Source organism: Penicillium psychrofluorescens, assembly GCF_964197705.1.
Source record: "Penicillium psychrofluorescens genome assembly, chromosome: 3".
NCBI classification, from domain to species: domain Eukaryota; kingdom Fungi; phylum Ascomycota; class Eurotiomycetes; order Eurotiales; family Aspergillaceae; genus Penicillium; species Penicillium psychrofluorescens.
This window is the reverse complement of record NC_133441.1, coordinates 3,902,919-3,926,474: the sequence shown is the minus strand read 5'-3', so window position 1 is coordinate 3,926,474 and position 23,556 is coordinate 3,902,919. Positions and strand designations below refer to the sequence as shown.

The 23,556-nt window shown below is 48.5% G+C and overlaps 7 protein-coding genes across 7 annotated transcripts; 2 read left to right on the top strand and 5 right to left on the bottom strand.

The window, feature by feature from the left end:
- Positions 1–556: 556 nt before the first annotated feature.
- On the top strand, positions 557–946 carry PFLUO_LOCUS5611 (snoRNP complex protein; the record flags this gene model as incomplete). Its single annotated transcript, XM_073783073.1, has 4 exons — positions 557–568; positions 641–753; positions 812–864; positions 924–946. The coding sequence occupies 4 exons, from the start codon at positions 557–559 to the stop codon at positions 944–946; spliced, it is 201 nt and encodes a 66-aa protein (XP_073639665.1).
- Positions 947–1,227: 281 nt separating this feature from the next.
- PFLUO_LOCUS5610 (20S-pre-rRNA D-site endonuclease nob1) lies at positions 1,228–2,514 on the bottom strand (the record flags this gene model as incomplete). Its single annotated transcript, XM_073783072.1, has 2 exons — positions 1,228–1,743; positions 1,795–2,514. The coding sequence occupies 2 exons, from the start codon at positions 2,512–2,514 to the stop codon at positions 1,228–1,230; spliced, it is 1,236 nt and encodes a 411-aa protein (XP_073639664.1).
- A 259-nt stretch (positions 2,515–2,773) lies between these two features.
- On the bottom strand, positions 2,774–4,683 carry PFLUO_LOCUS5609 (uncharacterized protein; the record flags this gene model as incomplete). The annotated part of the gene is made up of 3 exons (XM_073783071.1): positions 2,774–3,513; positions 3,567–3,888; positions 3,937–4,683. 3 exons carry the CDS (start codon positions 4,681–4,683, stop codon positions 2,774–2,776), a joined length of 1,809 nt encoding a protein of 602 aa, XP_073639663.1.
- Positions 4,684–10,589: 5,906 nt separating this feature from the next.
- PFLUO_LOCUS5608 (uncharacterized protein) lies at positions 10,590–10,974 on the bottom strand (the record flags this gene model as incomplete). The annotated part of the gene is made up of 2 exons (XM_073783070.1): positions 10,590–10,867; positions 10,923–10,974. The coding sequence occupies 2 exons, from the start codon at positions 10,972–10,974 to the stop codon at positions 10,590–10,592; spliced, it is 330 nt and encodes a 109-aa protein (XP_073639662.1).
- A 3,856-nt stretch (positions 10,975–14,830) lies between these two features.
- On the bottom strand, positions 14,831–15,336 carry PFLUO_LOCUS5607 (uncharacterized protein; the record flags this gene model as incomplete). The annotated part of the gene is made up of 2 exons (XM_073783069.1): positions 14,831–14,970; positions 15,027–15,336. 2 exons carry the CDS (start codon positions 15,334–15,336, stop codon positions 14,831–14,833), a joined length of 450 nt encoding a protein of 149 aa, XP_073639661.1.
- A 3,287-nt stretch (positions 15,337–18,623) lies between these two features.
- Positions 18,624–19,995, top strand: PFLUO_LOCUS5606 (uncharacterized protein; the record flags this gene model as incomplete). The annotated part of the gene is made up of 5 exons (XM_073783068.1): positions 18,624–18,824; positions 18,881–18,985; positions 19,036–19,409; positions 19,466–19,533; positions 19,589–19,995. The coding sequence occupies 5 exons, from the start codon at positions 18,624–18,626 to the stop codon at positions 19,993–19,995; spliced, it is 1,155 nt and encodes a 384-aa protein (XP_073639660.1).
- A 391-nt stretch (positions 19,996–20,386) lies between these two features.
- On the bottom strand, positions 20,387–21,892 carry PFLUO_LOCUS5605 (vacuolar aminopeptidase 1; the record flags this gene model as incomplete). Its single annotated transcript, XM_073783067.1, has 1 exon — positions 20,387–21,892. One exon carries the CDS (start codon positions 21,890–21,892, stop codon positions 20,387–20,389), a length of 1,506 nt encoding a protein of 501 aa, XP_073639659.1.
- Between the last annotated feature and the right edge of the window lie 1,664 nt (positions 21,893–23,556).

Genomic DNA, 23,556 nt, shown 5'->3' with positions numbered 1-23,556 from the left:
TAGGGCTGAGAATGCTGTGTTAGCAGAGCATTCAGGAAATAATATTTCGAGCTAAGCGGGTTGTTTCTTCTCAGATACCGTTGTAGTCAATTAAGCAGGTCATTGACAAACGACTAGAAATCAAGGTGCCATTTGCCTGAGCTTGGTATTTTGCATCATCACAGAAGAAGGGAGGCTCGAATGAATATCACTGCAGTAGACTTACCGGAGGTCTGTTGAGTTTAAGTGACTAGGAGAGAGAGAGGAACATGATTGCAGAAGTCATTGATCTGCCTTGTGAGGTTCCAGGACCTAAAACGTGTGTGGTTCAGTGCATCGTGAGTCAGTGAAAACAATTGCGGTTGGGAAAAAAGCGAAGCGAGATTTAAGCCGGAGAGAAAATCGGTGCTGCTGACTCATCGGGTGGCCCGAGCGCCGTTCGGCTTCAAAAAAATTCCACCGACTGCAACAGCTCCATTCCCGTCACAGCAGAACAATCCCCAACACCGCCAAGTGAGTATTCTTGCAGAGAAATATGGTGCTGGACAATGAACTAATATTCTCTCTCTGCAGCAGAATGCATCTTATGGTATGTCCACGAGGGCGACCACTCCGTTCTTTCTCAACCTCCGAAGAACTCAGCACTAACCGTGACCAACAGTACGTGACCGACAACACCGGCAAGCGGGTGTACACCCTCAAGAAGGTCCTGAACGGCGAGGTGACCAAGTCCGCCCACCCGGCGCGCTTCTCTCCCGATGACAAGTACTCGAGGTGCGTTGACATGACTGTCTTGGAGATCTGGAAACATACTAACAATTTTGCCTCGCAGACACCGTGTCACCCTCAAGAAGCGCTATGGTCTCCTGCTCACCCAGCAGCCCGGTACGAAATACCTTTTTGCCTTTACTCTGAGAGACGAGACTAACGGGTCGATAATACAGAGAACAGCGTTGCTGCCCCATGAAAACTGAACTGGATAAATGGATGGGAAACGGTTGATGTTCAGGCGAACGGTGTTTCATAGCTCGATTTTTGCTTAAGTTGACCCTCCTCGCTGTGAGAAGGGCTGCAGGTCTTGAATATATGGATCTAAATTGGATCGCATTTCACATTCATACATGCTTCTATAACTGTATATCCAAATGCCCGGTCCAACATACCGACAGACATGGTCATTGCTCATGACAGAATGGCTTTTCTGCATACCCTCAAAACGCCATTCTAAAAAAAATGCAAAAGATAGACTTAGCGCTTCCGCGAGTTGACGTTCCGGCCAGCCCCAACCCTGCCTCGGCCGGCGTGCTTGTTGCGTTCGCCCGTCAAGATACCCGGCAGGTAATCCTCGTCCATGAGATCATGCTCACGGCGACGTCGCCGCTCCTCCTCTGCGTTGGACCGCACGTACTCTTTCTGATCCTCGGCGAGGACAAGCTCCGTGCCCCAACCGCCCTTCCCGCCGCCGCCTTTCCATTTGCCGCTCGCGTTGCCTGCAATGGGCTTGGGGACGCTGTAGCGGTTGCCGCGGTTGTTCCATTGCATGTTCTTCTTCAGATGCATTGTGAACTGGCCGTTGGCGGTCGTGGTGCACGAGACACGGGTGAGCGTGTCTTTACCGCATCGGGGGCAGAATTGCTTATTCATATCCTTGGTGGTGAAGAAACAGGCGTGACAGCGCTTGATGAAAGATTTAAGGTGTTGGATTCTTAGGAGCGTGGTGGTGGATAGGAGGTTGAGGTTCATCTGCAGCAGGACGTTTTGACACTGGATGGAGAATTAGTAGAGACTCAAACTGCAATGCTAGACTTTGCTTACCGCGAAATCGGTGGTCATGGTCACAACCTGCATGGTCTTCACTTCCGATGCAGAAGACGTCGCGCCGCCAGCCTCGTCATGAGCCAGTTTCTTCTTGTAGTTGGAGGGTGTAATCCACTCGCCGCCGTCCGAATCAGAGCCGTCCTCCTCCTGCGCGTCGAGATCATTATCATCCTGGGCCGTTTCAGGGCCTTTCTCGTGCGATGTAGACTCCTCATTCGTCGGAGCATCTACTTCGTTGTCTGCGATCGCGGCTTCTTTCACGCCCTCTGTAATAGTCTCCACTGCACTGTCATCCTTCTCCTCCGTCTGCTCCTCCTCCTTGACCGGCGGTCTTCCATTAACCCTCTTCTGGCCGGGAACGCTTCTTAGCCTCCAGTCCCCTCCGTTACGCTCGCACTCGATCTCATAGGCCAACGCCAGCACTTCCACATCGGTTCGGCTCAGCACCGCGCGGTCACCAGTTTTGCGGGCGAATTCGCTGATGATATTGAAGCTGTTCGGGGTGGGAGTTCGCTGCTTCAAGAAGGGCAGATAGAGGGTTTCGACACGGGTGCGAGCATCGGGATCACGGATCTCGCTGACCACGGAGGGGGTGGTGATGAGTTCCTCGCACTGAGCGAGCAGGGTTGAGAGCGGCGGGGAATTTTTCAGGATGGGGCCAGCGTCCAGCACGATAGTGTGGACGGGCTTGGTCGGTGTAGCCGCAGAGTCGGCCATTGCCTCTGCTGGAGGGTCGCTAGTATTGGCAATTGAAGCCAGGAAAATACAGTGTGTCGACTGTCCAGTCGAGGTTGATCGATGAAGCGGAAGGAAATTTCTCAAGCGGTGGTCTGTGCGGGCTTATCTTATCGGGCGAAGTATAGAACGGGAACTACTGTGGACATGGATGTATGGGGGCATTGCTGTTCTTGGTTTCTAGTCTTTTGAATCAATCGATTTTTTCAGTCAAACTCTTCTTTCTACTTCTCCCAGTGATTTAAAGCTTGGATTGGGTCAGGGCCACGATGGTTTCCTGCGCCGCCCGTTTGCCCGACGAGATAGCGCCGTCCATATAACCTTTCCATTCGTACGCCGTCTCGGTGCCAGCAAAGTGAATTTTCCCATGCGTCGCTCGCATAGCTTCGTCAAGTTTAGATAATACTTCTGGGGGAGATGCTGGACAAGGGCATCCTTGCGCCCATTGATCCATTGTCCACTCATGTTCGGATATATTGATCGGCTCAGGCACACTCGTATAGGCTCCGAAGAGCTTCCTGATGTGTTGCTTTACTCTTTCGTATCGGTCGTGCTGCCGAAGTTTAGACAGTTGACGACCGGGTTGGCCCACGGTAAAACAGGTCAGGGAAAACTGCCCAGTCTCATCCACACTACTATCTCTCGAGACCGCCACGGGTCCTTTGAAAGACTGCAGGAGGCCACACAGGCCAGCATCTCGCCACCACGGGCGATCATAGAGTAGCATGACTTTATTTGTGTACCCAAGTCTGTTCTTCTGACTGAGTTCAATCTTGGCTTCGGGAAGCGGAGGATAGAAGTTGATTAGGCGATAAAGCGGCGTTGGAACGGTTACGATGACTCGTTTGGCTAAAATCTCGCCGCGTGCAGTCGAAACGAGGACCCCGGTTGGTGCTTGCTGAATCTGCTGGACTGGCGACTTCAAAATGAGCGATCCTGGCCGAAGCAACTTTGCAAGACCCAGAGATAGTTGCTGGGAGCCTGATAAACCAGGAGTCAGTATCGTTCATTTAAACAGGCAGGGATGAACAAACCTTTAGCAAATCGCAAATACTGTCCGCCATCTTTTCGATCGGATCGCATTGTTGAAAGGCCACCGCCGCGTCGGCAATAGTCAAGAAAGAATAGTGCGCTCATCTCCGAAGGTTCCAATCCTAACATTGCTCTTGTCCAAACTGTAGCTGAAGCGATTGCGGTAGGAGCTGCGCCTTTTTCGTGAAGCCACTGCTCGAACGTAAGGTGATCGGGAGCATTTTCATTCTTTCCGACACCATAGAGGTTAAGACTTCTACTGACTTCATCCGCTAAATCTCTTATGAAGACCATATTGTCAACTCCGTTAGGTTCTGACAGCCTCTACAAGGCTTTTAGCATACGGTTTGAGTTGGCTAGGGATAAACTCACCTCTGGTACAGAGCCATATGGAAATTGAGATACACTGCCGTCGATATCCTCTTGTACAACAGATCCCGATGTATTCTGTTGCACAAGTTCGAGGCCCAAGGACTTTGAAAGTGCGAATACCTCTTTCTGGTTGGTGTCGTTGATCCAAGCAGCGCCCAAATCAATTGTCCGGCCATCATTCAGCGGTTCTATCGACAGTGTTTTCCCACCTACACGATCCCGTGCTTCAGCCGCGACACACGACATCCCTGCTTTTTGGATCTCATGAGCCGCCGAAAGTCCACTTAATCCGGCTCCGACGACAACAACATCTGCCACTTGCCTAGGCAGTTGTTCGATTGAAGCCGTTGCCTCTATCTCAAAGTGGTAGTCTGGCCGAGCAAGCTTTGCAACCGGAATCAATGTCGTGGTTGGACGATGACCATCTAGAAATTTGGCAAGATGTTTCGAGTGTGGGCGATTATCAGGGTCGTAGTCAACAATATAGTACACGAGTTTGAGGACGTCAGTCACTGAAGCCCCAGTAGCGTCAAGACAGCGGCGCAAGTTGGTGAACGCTAAAGCGATTTCGTCGTCTATGTTCGGAGGAACAACGTTGTTTTCATCCGCCCCAACCTGCCCAGCTGTGCAAACTATTCGGCCAGGGCCTTTGGAAGACGTAGCATGGGCCCACACGGGCTTAGGGTCAAAGGTCTTGTACGGGTCGAAAGAAATTACGTTCGAGCCCGGTTTCGTAGTGTGCGCCATTTTTAAAGAGTGGTGTTAACGTTTGCGGGGTTTGATATCCGAATTATGAATTAATGTTCGTATTCAACTATGTTGAAAGAGGCGCTATTTATGTCATGCTATAGTCCATATCCGACGGACCGAGCACAAGGGAGAAACGTGTCACCAGTCCCGGAAGCACTGTGGCACGGGGCAGAGGTGTCCGTAAACCTAGAAGGAAAATGGTTGCAGCCGAATACCTCGGAGGCCCCGAGTGCGGTGATGAGTATCGGGCCCGAGAAATAAGTGTTCGGGAAAGGCTCCACCTCTGTGTACGGATCGGATACTTTTCCATGGTATTGTTGAGCATTTGAGCCCACTATAAATCTTTTACAAAGAATGCTCGCAAAAATCCTTCAGCTAAAGATGGACCGTTTCTTCAAGCTGTTCACTGCCGGTAAACCCCAATGGCATGCATAGCAGACCATCAATGTCATCCTGCTGGGAATCCAAAAAAGGCTCTGCGTAGCCTGCCCCAAACAATGCGGCCCAGTTATTCTCCAGAGTATTTCTCGTGTGATCATCAAATGTTTCTTGTGTGACCAAGATTGAGTGATCAAATTTATCAGCACTCGAGCCTGCTGGACATACTGGATGGTTGAGGCCAGAGGCAGCCTCTGTTTGCTTTTTGAGTTGCTTCAAGAGTCCCTGATATAGATGCCAAACTGCCTCGGCACTAGGCCAATAGTGCGATAAGCTTTCTGCAATCGGCAGTAGTTGCTCTAGGCGGGATTGTGCCTGGATGGCTAGCACTGCGGGTCCATTTCGGGCTGTAGTCCTGGCTTCCAGGCTAGTCTGAAGTGCAGTGGCCAATAGCATCGTCTGGCAGGTGAACCAACATTGCCCGACAGAGCCTTTCACCACCATAGAATTGAGTAGTCCAATAAGTGCCTGAGTTGAAACATGACATGTATCGTTGGATTTATTAGATGATGGCTCAGTCATGTCTCCGGCCGTAGGATCTGCAAGTCTATGGAGGTGTAGTAATGCAAGATTGTAGTGTGCCAATAGCAGGAGCGCCCAAAAGGTCGAATTCTTTCCATGAATATCTGAGAGTCTAGGCGGAAGTTGAAGATACCATGCAACCAATCGGGCATCAAGGTTGGCTTGTGTCGTTTGGAATGACCCGGGGCTTTCGCGAAACCGACGTAGTGAACCTGGCGAAGACATTTTCGTAATCGCACCCATAATCTCACACAGGACTGCGTTCTGTATACAGAAATCTATGTCTATGTTTGGATTCGTTTGCGAGTTGCATTCAATGAAATCCTCAGCGCATAAAGAAGATTGGTCGCACTCGTCAGGGTCGATACTCAACGGTCTTCCGTGGTGCAGACTGCCGAGAACATCAAGCTGGTATATAGTCCACCAAACCCTCCTGTAGATGCGCTGGTCGTGAATAGGCATTCCAACGGCGTTAGTACCGTATGACGTGGTGCGATGCATTCCCAACCCAAATGCAATCCTGCACGCGATTCCAATCCAGTAGTATGCATTTGCACTAACATCATCCACGCCTTGGAGATGCCAAGTGAAAAGCAACGCGGTCTGTATCAAGTTCAGACGGTCATTTTCATAACGAATATCGAATAAGCTCTTCGCACGGCGAAAGAGAGACAACTTCATTAGGGAACGAGATTTCTTCACTCGTGGGTGGCTCGACACATGAGCTCCAACAAGAAGGATCGCATGCAGCAGCAACAGAGGGGGAGGGTTCTCTGAATTCTCATACCGACTGCGAAACTCTGCCTCGTCAATGATCGGAAAGCCGGGGTGGACCTTTTCGAAAAAGGACTCGATCAAATCGTCACGAAGCTCTTTGTCTGGTAGTGTGCCAATTTCACGTCCAAATGATGTTCGGTACCATTCAATAAGCGGTAAATCTGTGGAGGGCTTCCACGGTCGGACAGGTCGAATAGTTGGGAAAGGGAAGACTAGCGAAGAACTCTGCGCTTTGCTAAACTGTGCTTCATGAGCTACCAGCTGCGAAATATTTGATACCGAAGTCCCCAGGTATGCGATCCGCATGTTTGTATGGTCATGAAAGATTGTCCACTTGGGTGCGTGGATGCCATGGTGATAGAAAAGCGATAGAGCGGTTTTGGCAAGATTTTGATCGTAGACGTCCTCCTCGATCGGGGTCGAAGCCTGAGTTTCAGATTGAGGATTGTCACTCTGGGGCTGGCGGACCTGGACTGCGCTGTTGTCCAGCTTAGTTGACAGGGTATGGGATTCCAAGTCAAACGAGAGACCTCCTTGGCTATTCGGAGGTGACGGGCGGTTCTTTCTTCTCCTCCTCTTCGACTTATGGATTGTTGCTAGGTTGAATCTGACGCAAGATCAGTCCATGTCAGTATTGAAAAGTAACGTTCATAGCATCATGATCAATCACCTTTAAGATGGGATCACTGCCTGAGATGGTAAGAAAACTTACGTGCATTGAACATTCTTTTTAGTGCAATTTGAACAAGGTCCTCCAAAATCGGCATCGCACCTCACTTTTCGGACGTAGCAAGTATCACAAGCGGGCATGTCTTTAGACTGCGGGTTGAGGAAGTTGGATACAGTGTCTTTTGTAAAGACCAGAGTTGTTGCTAAGGTCTGCCGTAGAAGAGTTGTCAACCGTGAATCGCGGAAAGGATACCCCGTTCTTATCCATCGGGCCCTTCCCCGCTTCCAATAATTGCTGATAACCAGCTCCGGCCCTGACTGGTAGAGCTTGGATCGTGGAGAAATGGGACCCACCATGGTAGATATCGTCTTTGCTAGCCGTTAACTAGAGGATGCTTTCGTTATTGATGGTAGATATCTATTAAGAAAAACACGTTCACCTCCGATCCAGAAAATCCTATGTACAGCTCGTGCGGTCATCGCAGTTTGCTTTCAGAAATATATATATACCAAAGATAGCTGCAATCTTGGGTTCCCTGGCCCTCTGAATGATTGCCTTTAATTGTCGACATTGACTACTTGATCAATGACTTCAGTCACCGAAATTAGTTCTTCGTCCTGGAAGGGTCTTCCTACAATTTGTATGCACACCGGTTGGTTCGCAAACAGCTCGGGATTGTCTGGGCATTGTTGGCAAGTTGAGCTTAACAGTCAGTGAGGAACAGACTTACACATTGCATGGGTTCTCTCGTCAAAAGGGTTGTGTAATGGCTTATACTCGATGCTTATCGGATCGGTATCGGCAGAGATTTTGAGACCCTTTATGGGCATTGTCGTGGAAGGATAATCGAGAATGTTCCACAAAGATGTATATCCCCACCAACTAGGAAAGTTATGAGGGTAGCTCGTGGAGGGATGCACCGGACAGATTAGACCATCGATTGGTCGCCCAGTGTTGGCCATAGTAGATGTGGAGTTCCACCATTCTGCCATCTTGCGTTTAAACGAAGCTTGCTTCACGTTGCAATCAAAAAGCTCCCAAATAGATAACGCTTTGATGTCAAATGTCTCCAGGTAATATTGCATGGCAGCTGCCATTTCCTCACCACCAGCTGCCAGTGCATCTTTGCCTTCCTTGAAGCCAGTTTGAAAGTACAGCTTCCAAGTGACCAATGCGACCTCCCAACAGTCGAATGGCATTGTCACGGGTATTACTGTCTGGATGATCAACATTCTGTCTAATATTTCTGGGGCATCTATCTCTGGGGAATCTCGTACCTTCATGTCCATGGCTAGTCAATCGTAATGTAGTTTCCTTGATCGCTCGAAGGATAGGGGGATGAGGCATACACACTCCATCAAAGGCCCAAACTCCAAAGCTGAGTTTCCGTACTGGAGGTGGTAACTCCCTCCAAGGTATCGGCACTATGCCTGGTTCAAAGTGTGCCAACGAGCCATGAGCATTGATAATCTTAGTGAACATCTTCAGATCCACTATATTATGACACACTGGCCCGCTGGAGACTTTGATGGAAACATTTCCAGGGGCGGTACTTCGAAGCCCACCTTTAGGGATTCTATCGGCACTTGGTCTGATCGAATAAAGCCCGTTGAAAGCGGCTGGTGCCCTAATCGAGCCCCCAATATCAGAGCTAGGAGCGATGGGGCTACCTCTCATGGCCACAAGGACACCATCCCCACCAGAGGACCCACCGGACACAAGCTGGTTATTAAATGGATTGGTAGTGACTCCCCACAATGGGCTTCGCGTCTCAAGCATCATACCCGTTTGTGGCATGGTTGTTTTTGAGTAAAACACTGCGCCGGCATGCCGAAGAATTGCCACCAGAGCAGAGTCGGCGGAGGCGATGACATCAAACCACGAAATATAGGCCATTGTTGAGCGACGGCCTTTGAGGTCATACATGTCCTTTATGCAAACAGGTAAGCCATGGAGAGGCCCTATAGTTTTTCCAGTCATGCGAAATTGTTCGTCCAGAGCGGCAGCGGTTTGAAGCCCCTCGCCAGGGAAAAATGCTGTTAAGCAATTGGTCTATCTGATCAGATTGGCTTTACGATATAAACTCCGAGAATATGCTTACCATCTGATGGGCAATAGCCGCTCTTATACAAAATGCTTCAGTCACTTCAGAACTCGATAGCTCCCCAACCGAGATCTTGCTTAGTAGCTCTGTTGCAGCTGCTTCGGTGATCCCGATTTGCTTTGCGGTCAGTAGCCCGCACGTCCTTGGCATATCTATGACGCTGGCACCTTCCTGCAGCCTGAGCTGCTCAGGGGCGAGTCTCCAGGCCGGTGGTATTGAATCATTTACTTCAGCTCGCGCTTTGAGGACTATTTCATCCTTTGTCTGACCTAGTTGAGAAGACATGTTATGCGAAAGGGCTCCTTGAAATGTCAGCATGTAATTGTTCACTTCAGTGCATAATGACTCGTCGGATGAGGTTTATTTACCGCGAGATCACTGGGCCTCGAATTAGACGTGGGATTTTGATTCTGGCAGAGGCCCAAAGAGCGACTAAATGATGAGAATCGGTGTATTGACAGCGCACGTCTTAAGGTTGTCCAGCGGGATTTTCTTATAATCAAGATCCTTTGCATTTCCGGAGGGATGCGACATAATGGAGCACTTCCGGACGCGAGTATGGAGCTAGCATTTCAACCAATCGTGCGCCCAATGAAATCGGCACATTCGTCGGCCCCGAATTAACTAGGCTCGGGATATCACGACTAACAATAATAGGACCGGGTCGAACATTTGTGGGTCGCCGCTATCTCGGTAGCACCGAGGTAGGTACATTGTATTCAGTATAATTTTCAAGCATCACAACACCAATGAAGTAGTGGATATCGGTCCTTTTTTCTTTTTTAAAATGTGTAATATAAATAAGATACCGAAAGATGACCAAGACAGAGTTTCAGCGCAGAATGGTGATTTTCACAGTTCAAATTTCTAGTATAAGTGACTGACTGCTTTTTTTAAAAGATTATATAGTATTTAGATGGTGCTGTCTGCCACTGATTGACATTCGACTCACTAAACTTTATCGGTCTTCAAGCACATGACCAATTTTGTAAAGAGGGGTAGAGAACGCTGCGGATGCGGCCTGATTTGGGTGTCACTACTGTGCTGGGTCACTTTGGTAACCTGTGATTTTTTGAGTGGTGCTTCTCTAGGTCAAGTCAGGCGTCGGTTCTTACAATCCAATATGACACTCTTCCATCAGCTACTCATGCATACAAGTGACGATGTGGACCGTCTAGATATTGTCCAAAGACTTCTTTGGATAATAGAATCCAATCCAACAAATACTAGGTATTTGAAGGAGAAGTGGAATGAACGAGGCAAAATTTATTGAATAAAACAGATGAGGGCCTACCCCGGGATCCATGTCACCATACAGGACATCAGACTCTTCGCTCTAAGCATGGGTTAGAGCATTTGTCCCAATATTCATTTTCATGTTATATCAGTCAACTAACCCGCAGCCGTTTTCTCTGTCGGATGTTCGGTGTTTGGATTACAGTCAATTCGAACGACTTCTCGGCCCACGATGTGACGCTGCTCCAACTGGACGTGGACTGGAACACCAACACCATCCTCCATAAAATAATTGCTTTCAGTGGCGTGGTTGGCATTGAAAAGAAGTATGGGAACAGATATGACGAAGAGAGCGAAGTAGGCGCATATCTCGTTGAGATAGGGAGTATCTGCCGCATCGATGCCAAAAGCGGTCGCTGTTCCGGCGGAGAGAACTAATGAAACGTCAGCATGAAATAGTCTCTCCATTACCCTAACATGTACACTCACATCCGACAGCAAACCCGGACATGTGCGCGAGACGTCCGGGCTTGTTCGTCATGGCAGCGAGGATCCAAAAACCAGTATTTTGAAACATTCCGTACTGTGCCCCATATGCTAGATGGATTGAAACTGCCCCGGCATAAGCATGATCAGACCAATCAATTTGGGGACCAGTAGTTGATCGATCCAATTTCCAATTTGCTACCCAGACGACCTCTGCAATATTTGCACCTCCAACCCATATAGCCATTAAGGTTGCGACGATCATTCCACGTCGCCGACGAGATCCGAGATTTTTGTTGTCAAGAAGATAACCAGTGGCTATCGAGAACGGAATTTGAAAAACATTAACAAGGACGTTGTTCAGATTTCTGGTTCTCGTCGTGAAAACAAATGCGTTGAATGAACTTTGATATACGAGGAAAACCTCGGCTGCGAAGAAGCAGGGAATCATGATTAGAAGTCTCCAGTCACTAAGGGCTTCTATTAATCCACTAAAAGTTTCCGAAAAATTGGCTTGTTGGAAAGATGCGACTGGGGAACCGTCGTTCCGAATGACTTCATTTGGGTCGCACAGTAATACTGCAAAAAAGGCGGAGGAGAGTTGTATGACAATGAAGATAATATAGACAGCCTCGGGAACGCTTTCAGTAGCGGTTTCTCCTAATGTGACTCCTAAAGAGACAATGGCGCCGATGACAGCACCGAGGGCGAGGCTGAAACGAGTTAGCAGAAAAAGAAAATTTCATATTGCGGTCATTGACTCACAAGGTCCATTGGATAGCACGCCATCTCCCTTTTTCCACCTCTTCCGGATATGTCATAGCTGTAAAGCCTGCAGTACTCCAGAGCAAGCCGGCGGTAAAACCGAGATAAAGTCCTCCAAAGATTGGGAACCAGAGGTGACCGGTTTTCTCAAAGTACCAAAGCGCACCTGTTCGTCTTCAAATGAGTTGACTGTTTCAAACAGTTACAAAGAACAAAATGTCACTGACCGATATAAAAAGGATATCCCGTGTTACCAATAAGCATCGATGTCCTGGGACCGAGGAAATTAATGAAGCACCCGCCGAAAATGGCACTAAAGGTGAACATTCCATAAAGCACTCCAGAGCTGATGTCAAACATATAAATGGATGATGCTCCTCGGCCACCGCCAGCACCCAGGCCCTAAGGCATGTTAAGCTATAAATCTCTATGAGTTGAACGAGAAATACTCACAGTGATCGCGAGGTTAATCCCAGGATTGCAAAACAAGCAAGCACTTGCAAGCAGAATTTGTATGTGAGGGCTGCGTGTTGTCAATATCATTCCCAAAAGCTATTGGATGTAGCTATGCACCTTTTGCGGCGAAACCATGGCAGCTCAATGCGTTCCGGCTCAGATACCGAAAATGAGTCGTCGTTAATCGACATACTTTTGCTACAAATATTTGAATCAGAGATTTTGCAAGACAGATTGCTTGCTTCGATTCGGTTGCTCGCTGACGTGGGCGGAGAGTGCAATTTACATATTTTTTCATTTCCATCCACAGTAGTTTCTAAATTTGATAAGTGGTTGGCTGGTTAGAAGGTCCTACTGACCCCGCAGCTTCGGAATCCTAATCTGAGATAAGGAGGTGTCGGTCGCTCCGAGCATTGATTTTGCCTTGGCGAACAATAACTATTCATTCGGGTCCTTCCGGATCGAACAACGTAGCTACTAACATCAGATAGAATATCGGTTCTTCCTTCTAGTATGTTTTATACACTGGCATTATCATCCATTCCTTGCCGAGTAAGTGATCAGATCATCTTCATTCTATTTTAGGGCCCTTCATTCGTGAACAAGAATATTGACAACCGAAGGACAAGTGATAATTATTCACTGCATTATGTGGTCTCTCGGGGCAGTCAATTGATACCAAATCATGAGTAGATCAGTAAATTCTATGCCGGGGATAGACGGCTACAAATCTCGGACACACTTCAGCACAATTCGAAGATCTTTAAGTTCGAACTCAGAAGCAATATCAAAACTGAAGCCGACCAACTCGGAGGCTCCGAATGCGGTGCTAAGCCCCAAGTCAAGGATGAAAGCCCTTCAAGTATTCCAGCGCACTATTGGACGATAAAACATACATGCGCACTTGTCCAAGCAATAGTAAGTTTAAAACCATCAATTACGTGTCACGTTCCTCCTCAAATAAATGAAAAGCAACCGATTGATTGGACTCATGCATAAAACTAGCTGTGATCTCGAGATACAGGATGGATCGAAATCGGTTTCATCACTTACTCACAGAGATTCTTTCTCGAATCCTCTTTTGAAACACACTATACCTGGTACAGTTACTCTGCCACTGACCCCTATTCTTGGCAGTATTCTAGTACAGTTGTAATGACATCATAAAAATAGCTTTTGTATTAAGCTAGTATTGTCACATCCGCCCCAGGAGACAGGACGACAGTCGGCAATATCCGCTTCGAAGCATCTAAGAAACCAATATTCTAAAAAACAGAATTCAAAGCACTTCTAAGCTCAAAGAGAAGCGCATCTGGTACTCCATTATTCAATAATACCGAAAAAGTTCTCTTCCACATCAGCCTAAATGGAAATGTGGGTAGTATGAACGGATAGATGCAGATAGGAAACATCTTGCGCGCGAGGATAGAAAAGGCGATCAGCGGAGGCTGATTATAAATATGACTGTGCGAAGGGAGTTGATAGATGTGTTAGTTGCGTTGTGAATGTTGAGGATTTGATATGATACTGCTGAGAGTAGGCAGGCGAAGAGAGAGGATAAGTACATAGCTGAACTGAGTCTGAGTCTTTGCAGAGATGGTTATTACTGACACGTTTTGTTCGTTCAATTTCAGCTATGGAAAGCATGGCGCCGCCTTCTTGGGCAAATCATTCGAATATGCAGACGTCTAAAATAGGAGTATTTGGTTCTCTTGCTGGAAGAGGTGCAGGTGCTTGATTTTTGAAATTGTTCTCATTTGCTAAGGAGAAGATGAATGCCACGATTTATCTAGAATTCCTTTACTGGGACTTACTCTACCCACAACAAGTTAGGAACCCTACTAGTTCAAAAATGAGAACTGAGAGGTATTCTACCAGAAAGAGCATTGTCGTCTTTGTGCCGTAAAAGAGACCCAGGATATCCATCGCTAGGTCAAAGTTAATCCAAGCAAAGCAAAAATTTAGTTGGCTCTGTAAAAACCTATTCCACCTTCCTGGATTGGAAGCCATCGTCTGTAGCTGCCTCACGAACAGTATCGGTGAAATATAATCACCCCCAGGGCGGGAATTTAGAATACAGAATATTCCTATCTAGCATTGTAAGGTGGAAGCAATTCTTCTTCAGCAGCCGAATTCGAGGTACGGTATTGGTTTTCAAACAAAATCACCCCATCAGTACCGCTGTTCCTTGTTGTGGTGCTATTCCGTGTGATCTACATGTACACCGTCTTGCGCTAAACCTAGAGCGGTAACTAAGATGTTTGGTATCAACAGGATCATTTTTTAGGTAACACTTCTTGACCATCTTAGCACCAGCCCCTTTGTGGGTACTATCGCGGGTTTTTCGTCGATCCCAATTCTAAGCCACCATCTACCACAGCACCAGGGGCACTTTTTCTTGCCGAACTATGTGAAACGATAGAAGACGTGGGAAAATATGATGGCATATCAACTCCCGGCCCCTCCCCACTCCCCCAACCCTGGTGGCGACTCGCCGTACGAAATCGGAGGGCGAAGTGTTAATATGATTGGGGATTCTGTGTTGTGCATTGCATCTAATGTGTCATAATTGGAACTTTATCAAAGACGCACAGTATTTCGAAGGATGTAAAATGCTATATACGAAAATGACATTGGAAGAACCAGAAACCTTTACCCAACGGGACGCATATACATAAGGAATCCAAGATCTAGGTGTGACAAGGAACATTTATCCAGTCCTCCTGGAGAATACAGGTCTCATCATCGCTCCAAGAAACATGCGTGCCATCATCCTCATGGTCAAAAGACACACTCTGACCCCAAGCCGAGAAGCCTGTGAAGCTAGGATCTATAACCGGGTTAGTATTGCTATCATAAGATAGAACAGACAAGATAAAATCATACCCCAGTTACAGGCAACGCTCGGCGCAGTTGGTAAAACAGTTTGAAATCCAGTTGGGGAGGGTGAACTAGTCAAGTCACCAATAGGTCCGTAGCGGGTATGATAGCTGCCCCAAACGGCAAAGAGGTAGCAAGAATTGGAGTCATCACTAGCAGTACCCGGAATTATGCCGAAATCCATTTCGGACACTGGAGGAGGAGACGTCGTTGCGGGAGAGGTTGTCGACGCCGGGATCGAGGTCGGGGTGGGTGATGCTACTGTCACGCCCACAATGGTGAGAGTGGCTAGGAGGGAAGAGAAAGAGTATTGCATGATTGTTTGCTTGCGATTGAACTTTTCAAAGATAGATTTTGAAATCATATAAAGGGCAGGTGAGAATGAGACCTGAGGTCCACAAACAAGAAGGCAAGAGCTTTTATACTTCTGTTCGGCATAGTTATTCTATATTTGAAACAAATTAGCCCCCTCAGAAACTCTCTAACTTTTCTAATACCATAAGGAACACAGAGACCGAATACTGAGAAATTTGCCACATCGTTTACTCCGTACCCCTTATGACTCCGAAAATCCTAGTAGGGGCGGGATTATGGAAGATCTTCCTCAGAAATTTGCCACATCGTTGACCCCTTATAACTCTGAAAATCCTAGGAAGGGCGGAATTATGGAGTCTTAGTCTGCCAAGTCTACATGAGATCTACGGCAACCTACTTAGAAGATCATTTAAGTAGGATCTACTTGGCCCCCGTCCAATCAGAGTACTTCTGATAGCCAAAATAACCCCCATCCCGATGATATGAAATGCCGTGTGTGATGAAATGCCCACCTGGTACCTTGACATTCGAGTGCCATCCCTGGCGATCCCCATATTGGACATTGCCTGAGAGCAACAGAATCAAAAATTGTTCGATTTTGTACTCGATATCACGTCTCTTCTGCACTTGAGCTTTCTTCGCCGGCTTCGAGCTTGTTGGAGCAATCAGACGTTTCAATCGGCTAGATCACCCTGAAGCATTCCAATCTTCAGCAGTGGTTTGAAAGAATCAGGAAATACGCGATTTGGAGGAAGAAAATGTGTCTTCAAAATTGTGATTGTTACCTAGGCATACGGAAGCTTCCCCTCTTTCTAAGATTGTGGAAGTGCAAAATAAGCGTCTTAGCTAGTAATTCTACCAAGCTGTCTGATCTGACAATGATGAAAACGATGATATTCTGTCTAGGTATTATGCTGGATTTTATAGGGGGCAGAAAGTTGAAGAAACTGCCGGAATATGGAAATTGCACAGAACGCCTGGTTTCCCTGGAAGATCAGGTGCTCAGGATGCGGTGTTGGTGAATGTGTGTCCCATTGGAAGGGCCCTGGGGACAGCCCAACTAACGTAATTCACTAGCGAGCCGGCCAAAAGTTTTCGTCAAGCTACAGTAGTGGAACAGAGACAAAGAAACCATTCTGTCTTGAAATGTAGTTTGTCCCTAGAATTGCAATTACGTCCAGGCACACTCCCGTCATACAGTTGGCGCATGGTCGCACCAATCAACACGAGGTTCGAAATGAGCTTCTTTCCTGCGGTGTTCTACGCAAAGGGTTGCCTGCGCGGTCATATTTACACCTGGGCCACTTCTTCCCAGGCAGCAATCTTTTCTAGGAGGCATACCCTGGGGTCACCAGACTCTCTCGGAGATCTCCAAGTGGCTCGAGGCTACCAGCTCTGCCTCGTATCGCAAAATGGCTAGTTATACTGCTTGATTCGAGATTTCCAAATCGAAAGACTGAAAGTTTTGGTGCTCAGGATCTGTGCAGGCAATCAGCCATCATGCTGACTGATGTGATAGATCCAATGCGATTGTTGGCGGCTCCCTCCACCGTGGCTATTTGATCTCCTCCAACTCTTTCTTAGTCACTGCCATCTTGTATTCAATTAATTTTACTTATGACGTTATTGATTCGACGCAAACATTACTGATCATGTATGAGCGTCTAGAGTAGGTGTTTTAGACCTAGCAAAGACCGGATCTAGAACTCCGTGCTCATCCTCCAATCCAAATCATCGGCCTGACGGATGGTTACGTAGATCCTCCTATTGCTTCGTCTAGGGTGTGGGGTACAGGTCACTTGGCAAGGAGGCGATTGTCGGCAGGGGTACCGATCCAATGGGAGAGTCGAAATCAACGTTGGATGATCCTCCATGAAGATTTTACAAATCAGATGAAACATGAAATGCGATCGGAGATCTGTGTTATGGGCAACAAGGAGGAAACAAAAATCCCTTGCAAAATGTCCGTGCGAAGGAGCTTAAACGCAGCCCGAACTCATGGGGCAAGTGAGACTTCGGCGATAACTATTGAACTCACCAGATAGACTTTCAGCACAATGACAAATTTGGAGAAGGTTCGCTAATTGCTAATCTCCGTAGTAACAGCAGGAGAGGGATGAGAACGAACGAGCTGGATTCGGTGTCGATCATCCGATCTATAGACTCTGCATTGCCTATTGCTTTCTGATGCATAATGATGACAGATCCTCGTAGGATCCCTGGTTCCTGGTCTCCGGTAGCCCATAATGGGTCGCATCATCGTGCGCAGACTCTCGACCAATAGGTTCGACTCCTTCTAAACGATCCCGAACGTACAGAATAGATCATTTTATCTGACAGATGGCGCGCCAGTCGCCGGTGAAATAGGCCCGGACGGCCACGCTCACCCTGGACGCCAGTCGTCGTCAATGCATCTTCGATGTCACTTTCAACTGTCGAATAGCATTGTGTCGTGTGTGTCAAGGCGCAAAGCACAGCGATGCGGAATTGCGTCAGACCCTTGATGCATTTCTTCTCTCCCTCCCATGCGTCGTGTTCAACCACCTCGGAGCAAGAATATCGTCCGAAGCCATTTCATGCCATACTAACTTTCAATCTCTCAATCAATAATAGATTGTTGCAGATACAATTGTTTTTGTCATCCGAAGCTTGTGGTATTAGCGCGCCGGATGGAAAGAAGGGGGATTCTCTTATAAATACTTCGCTTCCAAATTGCAGTGCTTCCAAATCGCAATGCTTCCAAATTCTCCGAAGCGATAGTCTGTTCATAGTACAGTCTGAACCAGCCACAATTCTCACATAAACACAGGGGCCCTGCAGGAAATATAGGGCCACGCAGCAGGCGAGTTCATCCCAATCGGCAAACCCCGACGTAGCCCCTTGCGCAACGCCACAACGCAACCCGGGTTCCTGTCTTGCAGGGAAAGTATCGGCCCGGGGGAAAGGTAAGCATGCAGGGGCGATCATTGCTCGCACAAGCATATGGTGGCTCGCGGAACAGCACTGTTGTGGATTTGCGCTCCGACCGTTTCCCAGTTGCGTTTCTTATGGGCCTGAGCCAGGACATGGAAATCATATTAAGAGAAAAGAAAAAGGGCCGCCTACCCTCTCCTTTTTATCTTCCTTGACTTGGCCGACTGTTCTTCGTTCGCTCGTTTGTACCACGATTTCTATATCCTTCATTGGTTGTTCCGTCCGCCGCGTGGCTCTGATCGATATTGTCACTCTATCAATCTAGATCTTGAACGCGAAGAGACTGTTGCTACTGGCTCTTTGTTTATTGCTGCTATGAGTTTACTTCAGCTTCGCGATGGCCTCTTCCAGCGGGATCATGGCCACCCGTACATGTCCTCGCGAGGTGCCCAGGAAATGGCTGTGAGCATCATCTTCACGATGTTAGCTAGCTGCTTCGTCGCCGCGAGACTGTATACGCGTATAAGTCTAATGAAACGCATGGAGAAAAATGACTGGATGGTGGTGATTGCGCTGGTGAGTGCATTCCATTCTCTTCGGCGTGCAGATGAAACCTAACGAGCAACGCTCAGACCAACTCGTTCATCTTCATGGGTTTGGACATCATTGAAGCAACCAGTGGCATGGGTATGCACATAAAAATGATCCCACCGAACATCCTAGAGAGACAAATGAAGGTGAATATAGATTCAACCATCAGCAATTACATTCTGACCGAAAAGCAAAGGCCTTCTGGCTCACCATCCCGTTCTACAACGCCGCTGTTCTCTGCGCCAAAGCGTCAATCCTGATGCAATATCTTCGCGTGTTCCCCACGCACCGCATGCGAGTCATCTGCTGGGTCATGATCGCCATCCTAGGCATCTACGGGACCTGGGCCGTGATCAGCGCGTTCCTGAATTGCGTCCCCGTCGCCAAATTCTGGGATAGCTCCATCCCGGGCTTTTGTCTCAGCAAGCCTGGTCTGTGGTTCTCTAATGCAAGCATGCATATCACTACGGACTTTGCTATTTTGATCATTCCCATCCCGGCGCTGATGGCAATTGATCTACCGCGGAAACAGAAGATCGCACTCATGGTTATGTTTGCCTTGGGAAGCTTGTAAGTTTATACTCCACGCATTAATATATGGAAAGCTAACAAGTATTGGCTATCAGTGTCTGCGTCACCAGTATCGTTCGTCTGACTGCCTTGAAGAAGATCGCAGATTCTTCAGATCCAACCTGTATGTGTACCGTATCGTCTTCCAAACCAATAGCTAACCTGTATATCACCACTAGATGACAACGTCGGTGCGGCATCCTGGTCTGCAATTGAATGCAACACAGGAATCATCTGTGCCTGTCTCCCAACCCTCAAGCCACTTCTCGCCCGCCTGTTCCCGCACATGATGAGCAGCTTCAACGGCAGCCAGCCTACCTACGACTCCCATCGTATGTCAACGCGGCACATTTCCGGACAGTGGCATGGCGATGCGTCACTAGGTGCACCAGCCGAGGACCCGGAGTATGGAGCCGGTGACCCGGAGAGGTTGTTGACTTTGACGCCCAGCGGCAACTTCAACCATGGCCGAGGCAGCTGGTACAAGTATGAAAAGAGCCGCGATACCAAGATGTCTGTTGTTCATGAGCAGAAGGATGACGACCACTGTGGAGCATCGGACTCATCGTCTTCGCGTCGCAAATGATTGCCTAGGCCTTCGTGCCCATGCTACAATGAAAGATCTGTGTCAAACCGTTGCCGGTGTCCAGGGAGAATGGCGAGATCCTGTATTGGGTTTCTCTTCTGGACTACTACACTCTTTGGAAGGCTTACGAACTGCTCAAACCGGAAAGTTTGTTCTTTTTGTTTTCATTTTCAATGTTCTTTTGCGTGGTAGCCTCTTGTATCCTTTGAAACAAATTTAGACACATTTCACAAAAAAAGAAAAAAAAAACAATAGAGCACATAAAATTACGCTATTGTCAGATCCTAACTACCCAGAAATCAAGAATCTAGGCCGCCCGCTATGAATTGAGACCCGTGCAAACGAAATCTAAAATCAACATGGTCTAGGTCTAGCCCGAAGCTTGCAGGCTTTAGAAATCAGCAAACTCTTTATCCACCTCCTCAAAGTGATCAAAAAAGCCCTTGAACAATTTGACTCCCAACCCAGGGTCGAGGCACCCCGTGGTTGCACGGATGCTGTGCATGCTCAGCTGAGGAATACCGCAGTCAATGGCCCGCATACCAATGCGAGCACTGGTCATAGGTCCGATAGTACCGCCGCTGCGCGAATCGTTGCGAATTTGGAAAACCTGCAGCTTTGAGCCGCAGCGGTCGGCGACGCGGTTCATGATCGCAAGGCTGACGCTGTCCGTCGTCATGTGGCCATCAGAGTCGGCCGACACCGTCACACCAACGTTGAGACGAGGGGCGTGGTTCTCCAGATAGACGTTAAGGAAATTGGGGTTGACCGCATGAATGACATCGGATGAAACCAGGAAGCTGTTGGCCACGGTCTGTGAGAAGAGGTTGGGACCGTAGGCGTCCGTGGCAAAGGCCTCGGTGATGCGCTCCATGACGCTGCTCATGAAGTTCGAGCGGGCTCCTTGTCGCAGCAAGCTTCCAATCTCTTCGTCGTCAAACATGCCAACCATCTTGACGGTGCCGGTGGATGTGCTGTCCGAAGATGCTATAAGTGCCTCCTGCGCAGCATAGCAGCAAAGCTTGTCGTCAATCCGGCCAGCGAAAATGAAGTCTTTCTCCAGCCCACCAAGCTGGGCTGGCTGGCTATCGAATAGCTCCAGCTCCCAGCTGACAATCGTGCTGTAGTCGGTGACTCCGATCTCCTTGGAGATTATCTTGACCAGCTTCTCGGGCTGAGTGGAAGCAAAGGACCCTGGCTTAATGTCCGAAGACGCGGTCGGTGGCTGGTGCTCAAACAGGTCCGAGTTGTCAATACCAATGACAGGCACCATCTGCGTCTCCTGGTTGAATGGTCCATTCGCAACAGACCCAAAATGAGGTGCCAGAGTAGGGATCCGAGCAATTGGCCAATCCAACTTGACCAGCTTGATCTCGACCTTGCCAGACTCCGGGTCGCGAACCAGAACCCGGCCGCCAATGCCAAGGTCACGATCCCACCAAGTTGGGCCCAGACCACCGGCATACGGGGCGACACCGAGCTGCTCAAAGCCTGCCTTGTTGGGCACCTTGGAGACGGGCTTCAGCTTGGCTGTCAGGGCATCAACGTGACCAGCCACGATGCCCATACCGTTGCCGCTCTGGTAGTCCTGGCCAATATTGAACGCGATCAGTGAGCTGCCATTGCGGCTGCAGTAGAACTTGCCGCCTCGCTTCAACTCCGAGGTCCAGGCCTTGCGCTCGGAGAGATACTTGTAGCCGTGTTGTTCCAGCTGCTTGGAGAACGACTTCACGGCATGGAATATGGTCGGGTTGGAGGTCATGAAGTCGCAGTAAGGTTTCGCGTAGTCCTCGGGGCGGACCTCACCGGTGGGAGCTGGAGGATCCGGCAGCTGGGCAGACAGCTGGGAGGCCCATGGCCGGTCGAGGCCAACAGTCGGGGCTGGTTTTCTGGTCATGGTTGTAGGTGCTGGGTGAGTGTACAAGTGTATGTTTAGAGGAGAGAACATGTTGAAGGTTGGTCGTGAGGGGAAAGCAAGGAGGTTGGGGTTGGCTTATCGATAAGGACAAAGATAAGGGCTGCCGAAACGGGCAAGTCCATCACAGGTCCTACGCCAGTCTGGGATCGACTATAAACATGATCAATATTGATCGACTATAAACTCGTTGTATGGTATATGTAGGAATCAGTAAGATCAGGTCCCACAAAATATAAGTAGTAGGTTTGGAGGGGTCTAGAAGTAAATAAATATCTAACCGTTAAACGTGAACAGGGGAAAGAGGAGCAGAATAGTATAGCGGGAAGCATGAATCAACAATTCTCTGACATCCTACTAGGGCCTTTACATGGTGTAGCTAAACCAGTCTCAGAGAGATTCCTTCTAAGGCTGATTTACTAGCAGCCAGCCGAGTGCTTCAGCCGAGGGCTCCGTGAAAGAAGGTGACCAGACTGACTCAAACTCGCAAAGTAGGTACCGACGAGATCACCGAACTGAGCGAATCCTCCTCCACTTAAATTGCCACCAAAGGACCACAACTCTCAGACAGGGACTAAGAAATCGGCAAAAGCTTGACCCTAACTATGACCAGCAAACAGCCAAGATCACCAACAACACAAATGGCGTCATTTCTATTTCCTAATCGGCCCGTGTGAGCACATTTTGGTCCGTTATTCGGCGTGGAGATGAGCAGAAAAGGCTCATATCCCCACTGATTGATAAAAGAAAAAAGATCTGCTTTGGGAGGAGGGAGGCCAAGCCAATCCACCACGAGAAACCGAAAGTGACTTCAGAGACCCAAAGGTCCCTAAGGTCGTAAGGACGCCATTTGTGCCTTCCAGCATCATTGATCCGCAAGAAGTGGATCACAATCCGCTCGATGGCCCGAAGGAGTAAGTCTTACGATCTGATAAGCACCGGAATTAGGGTCTGCCGACTACATGGATTTTCTCGGCGCTGTCGATCCATCCTCTCACCGTGGACGAATTGCCATTGGGGAGAACTTTTGGGGCCAGCCGGGTCGTCATGATTGGCTGGGGGTCATTTCTATTCAGTAATGGAGCGGAGATCGGAGCCAAGGGGGTTTGTTAGGAGTGGTTAGGAGGGCTGCCTTCCATGGGTGGGAGGCAGCCGACCAAGTCCGCTGTAGGAGCTAATGAGAATAATAGATGGGTAATGGTGATGGCATTGTAGTTCTAAGGCTGAGGAGTTCTAATACTGAGGCATCCACTCCTTGTGGATAGGGTTAGGACGACGGCCGAAACCGGACCATCCATTCGCCCGCTCCTTTTCCTCCCAAACTAAAAGATCTGATAAGCGCAACGATCTGATAATTCTCTCATTCCTCCCCCCGACTTCTTTGACTTTCGGTTTTCCCTCACATCGTTCTTTTTTTCGGCTTCCCCCCTTATTATCTGTAAGGCTATACTCCTGCCTAGCAGAATTTGCAGAGGGTTCCTAGAGTATTCTCCCCTGCTGCTTTCTGTGCGGCTACTCGCTTGCCGGCCGTCCGAGCCCATTTCCGAAAGTGACCGACCGCATCGTGCGTCCGCCCGACTCACCCACCACCCATTCCAACCCCTCCGTGCTGACCATAATCCAGCAACTGTTACGGCCATAGGACA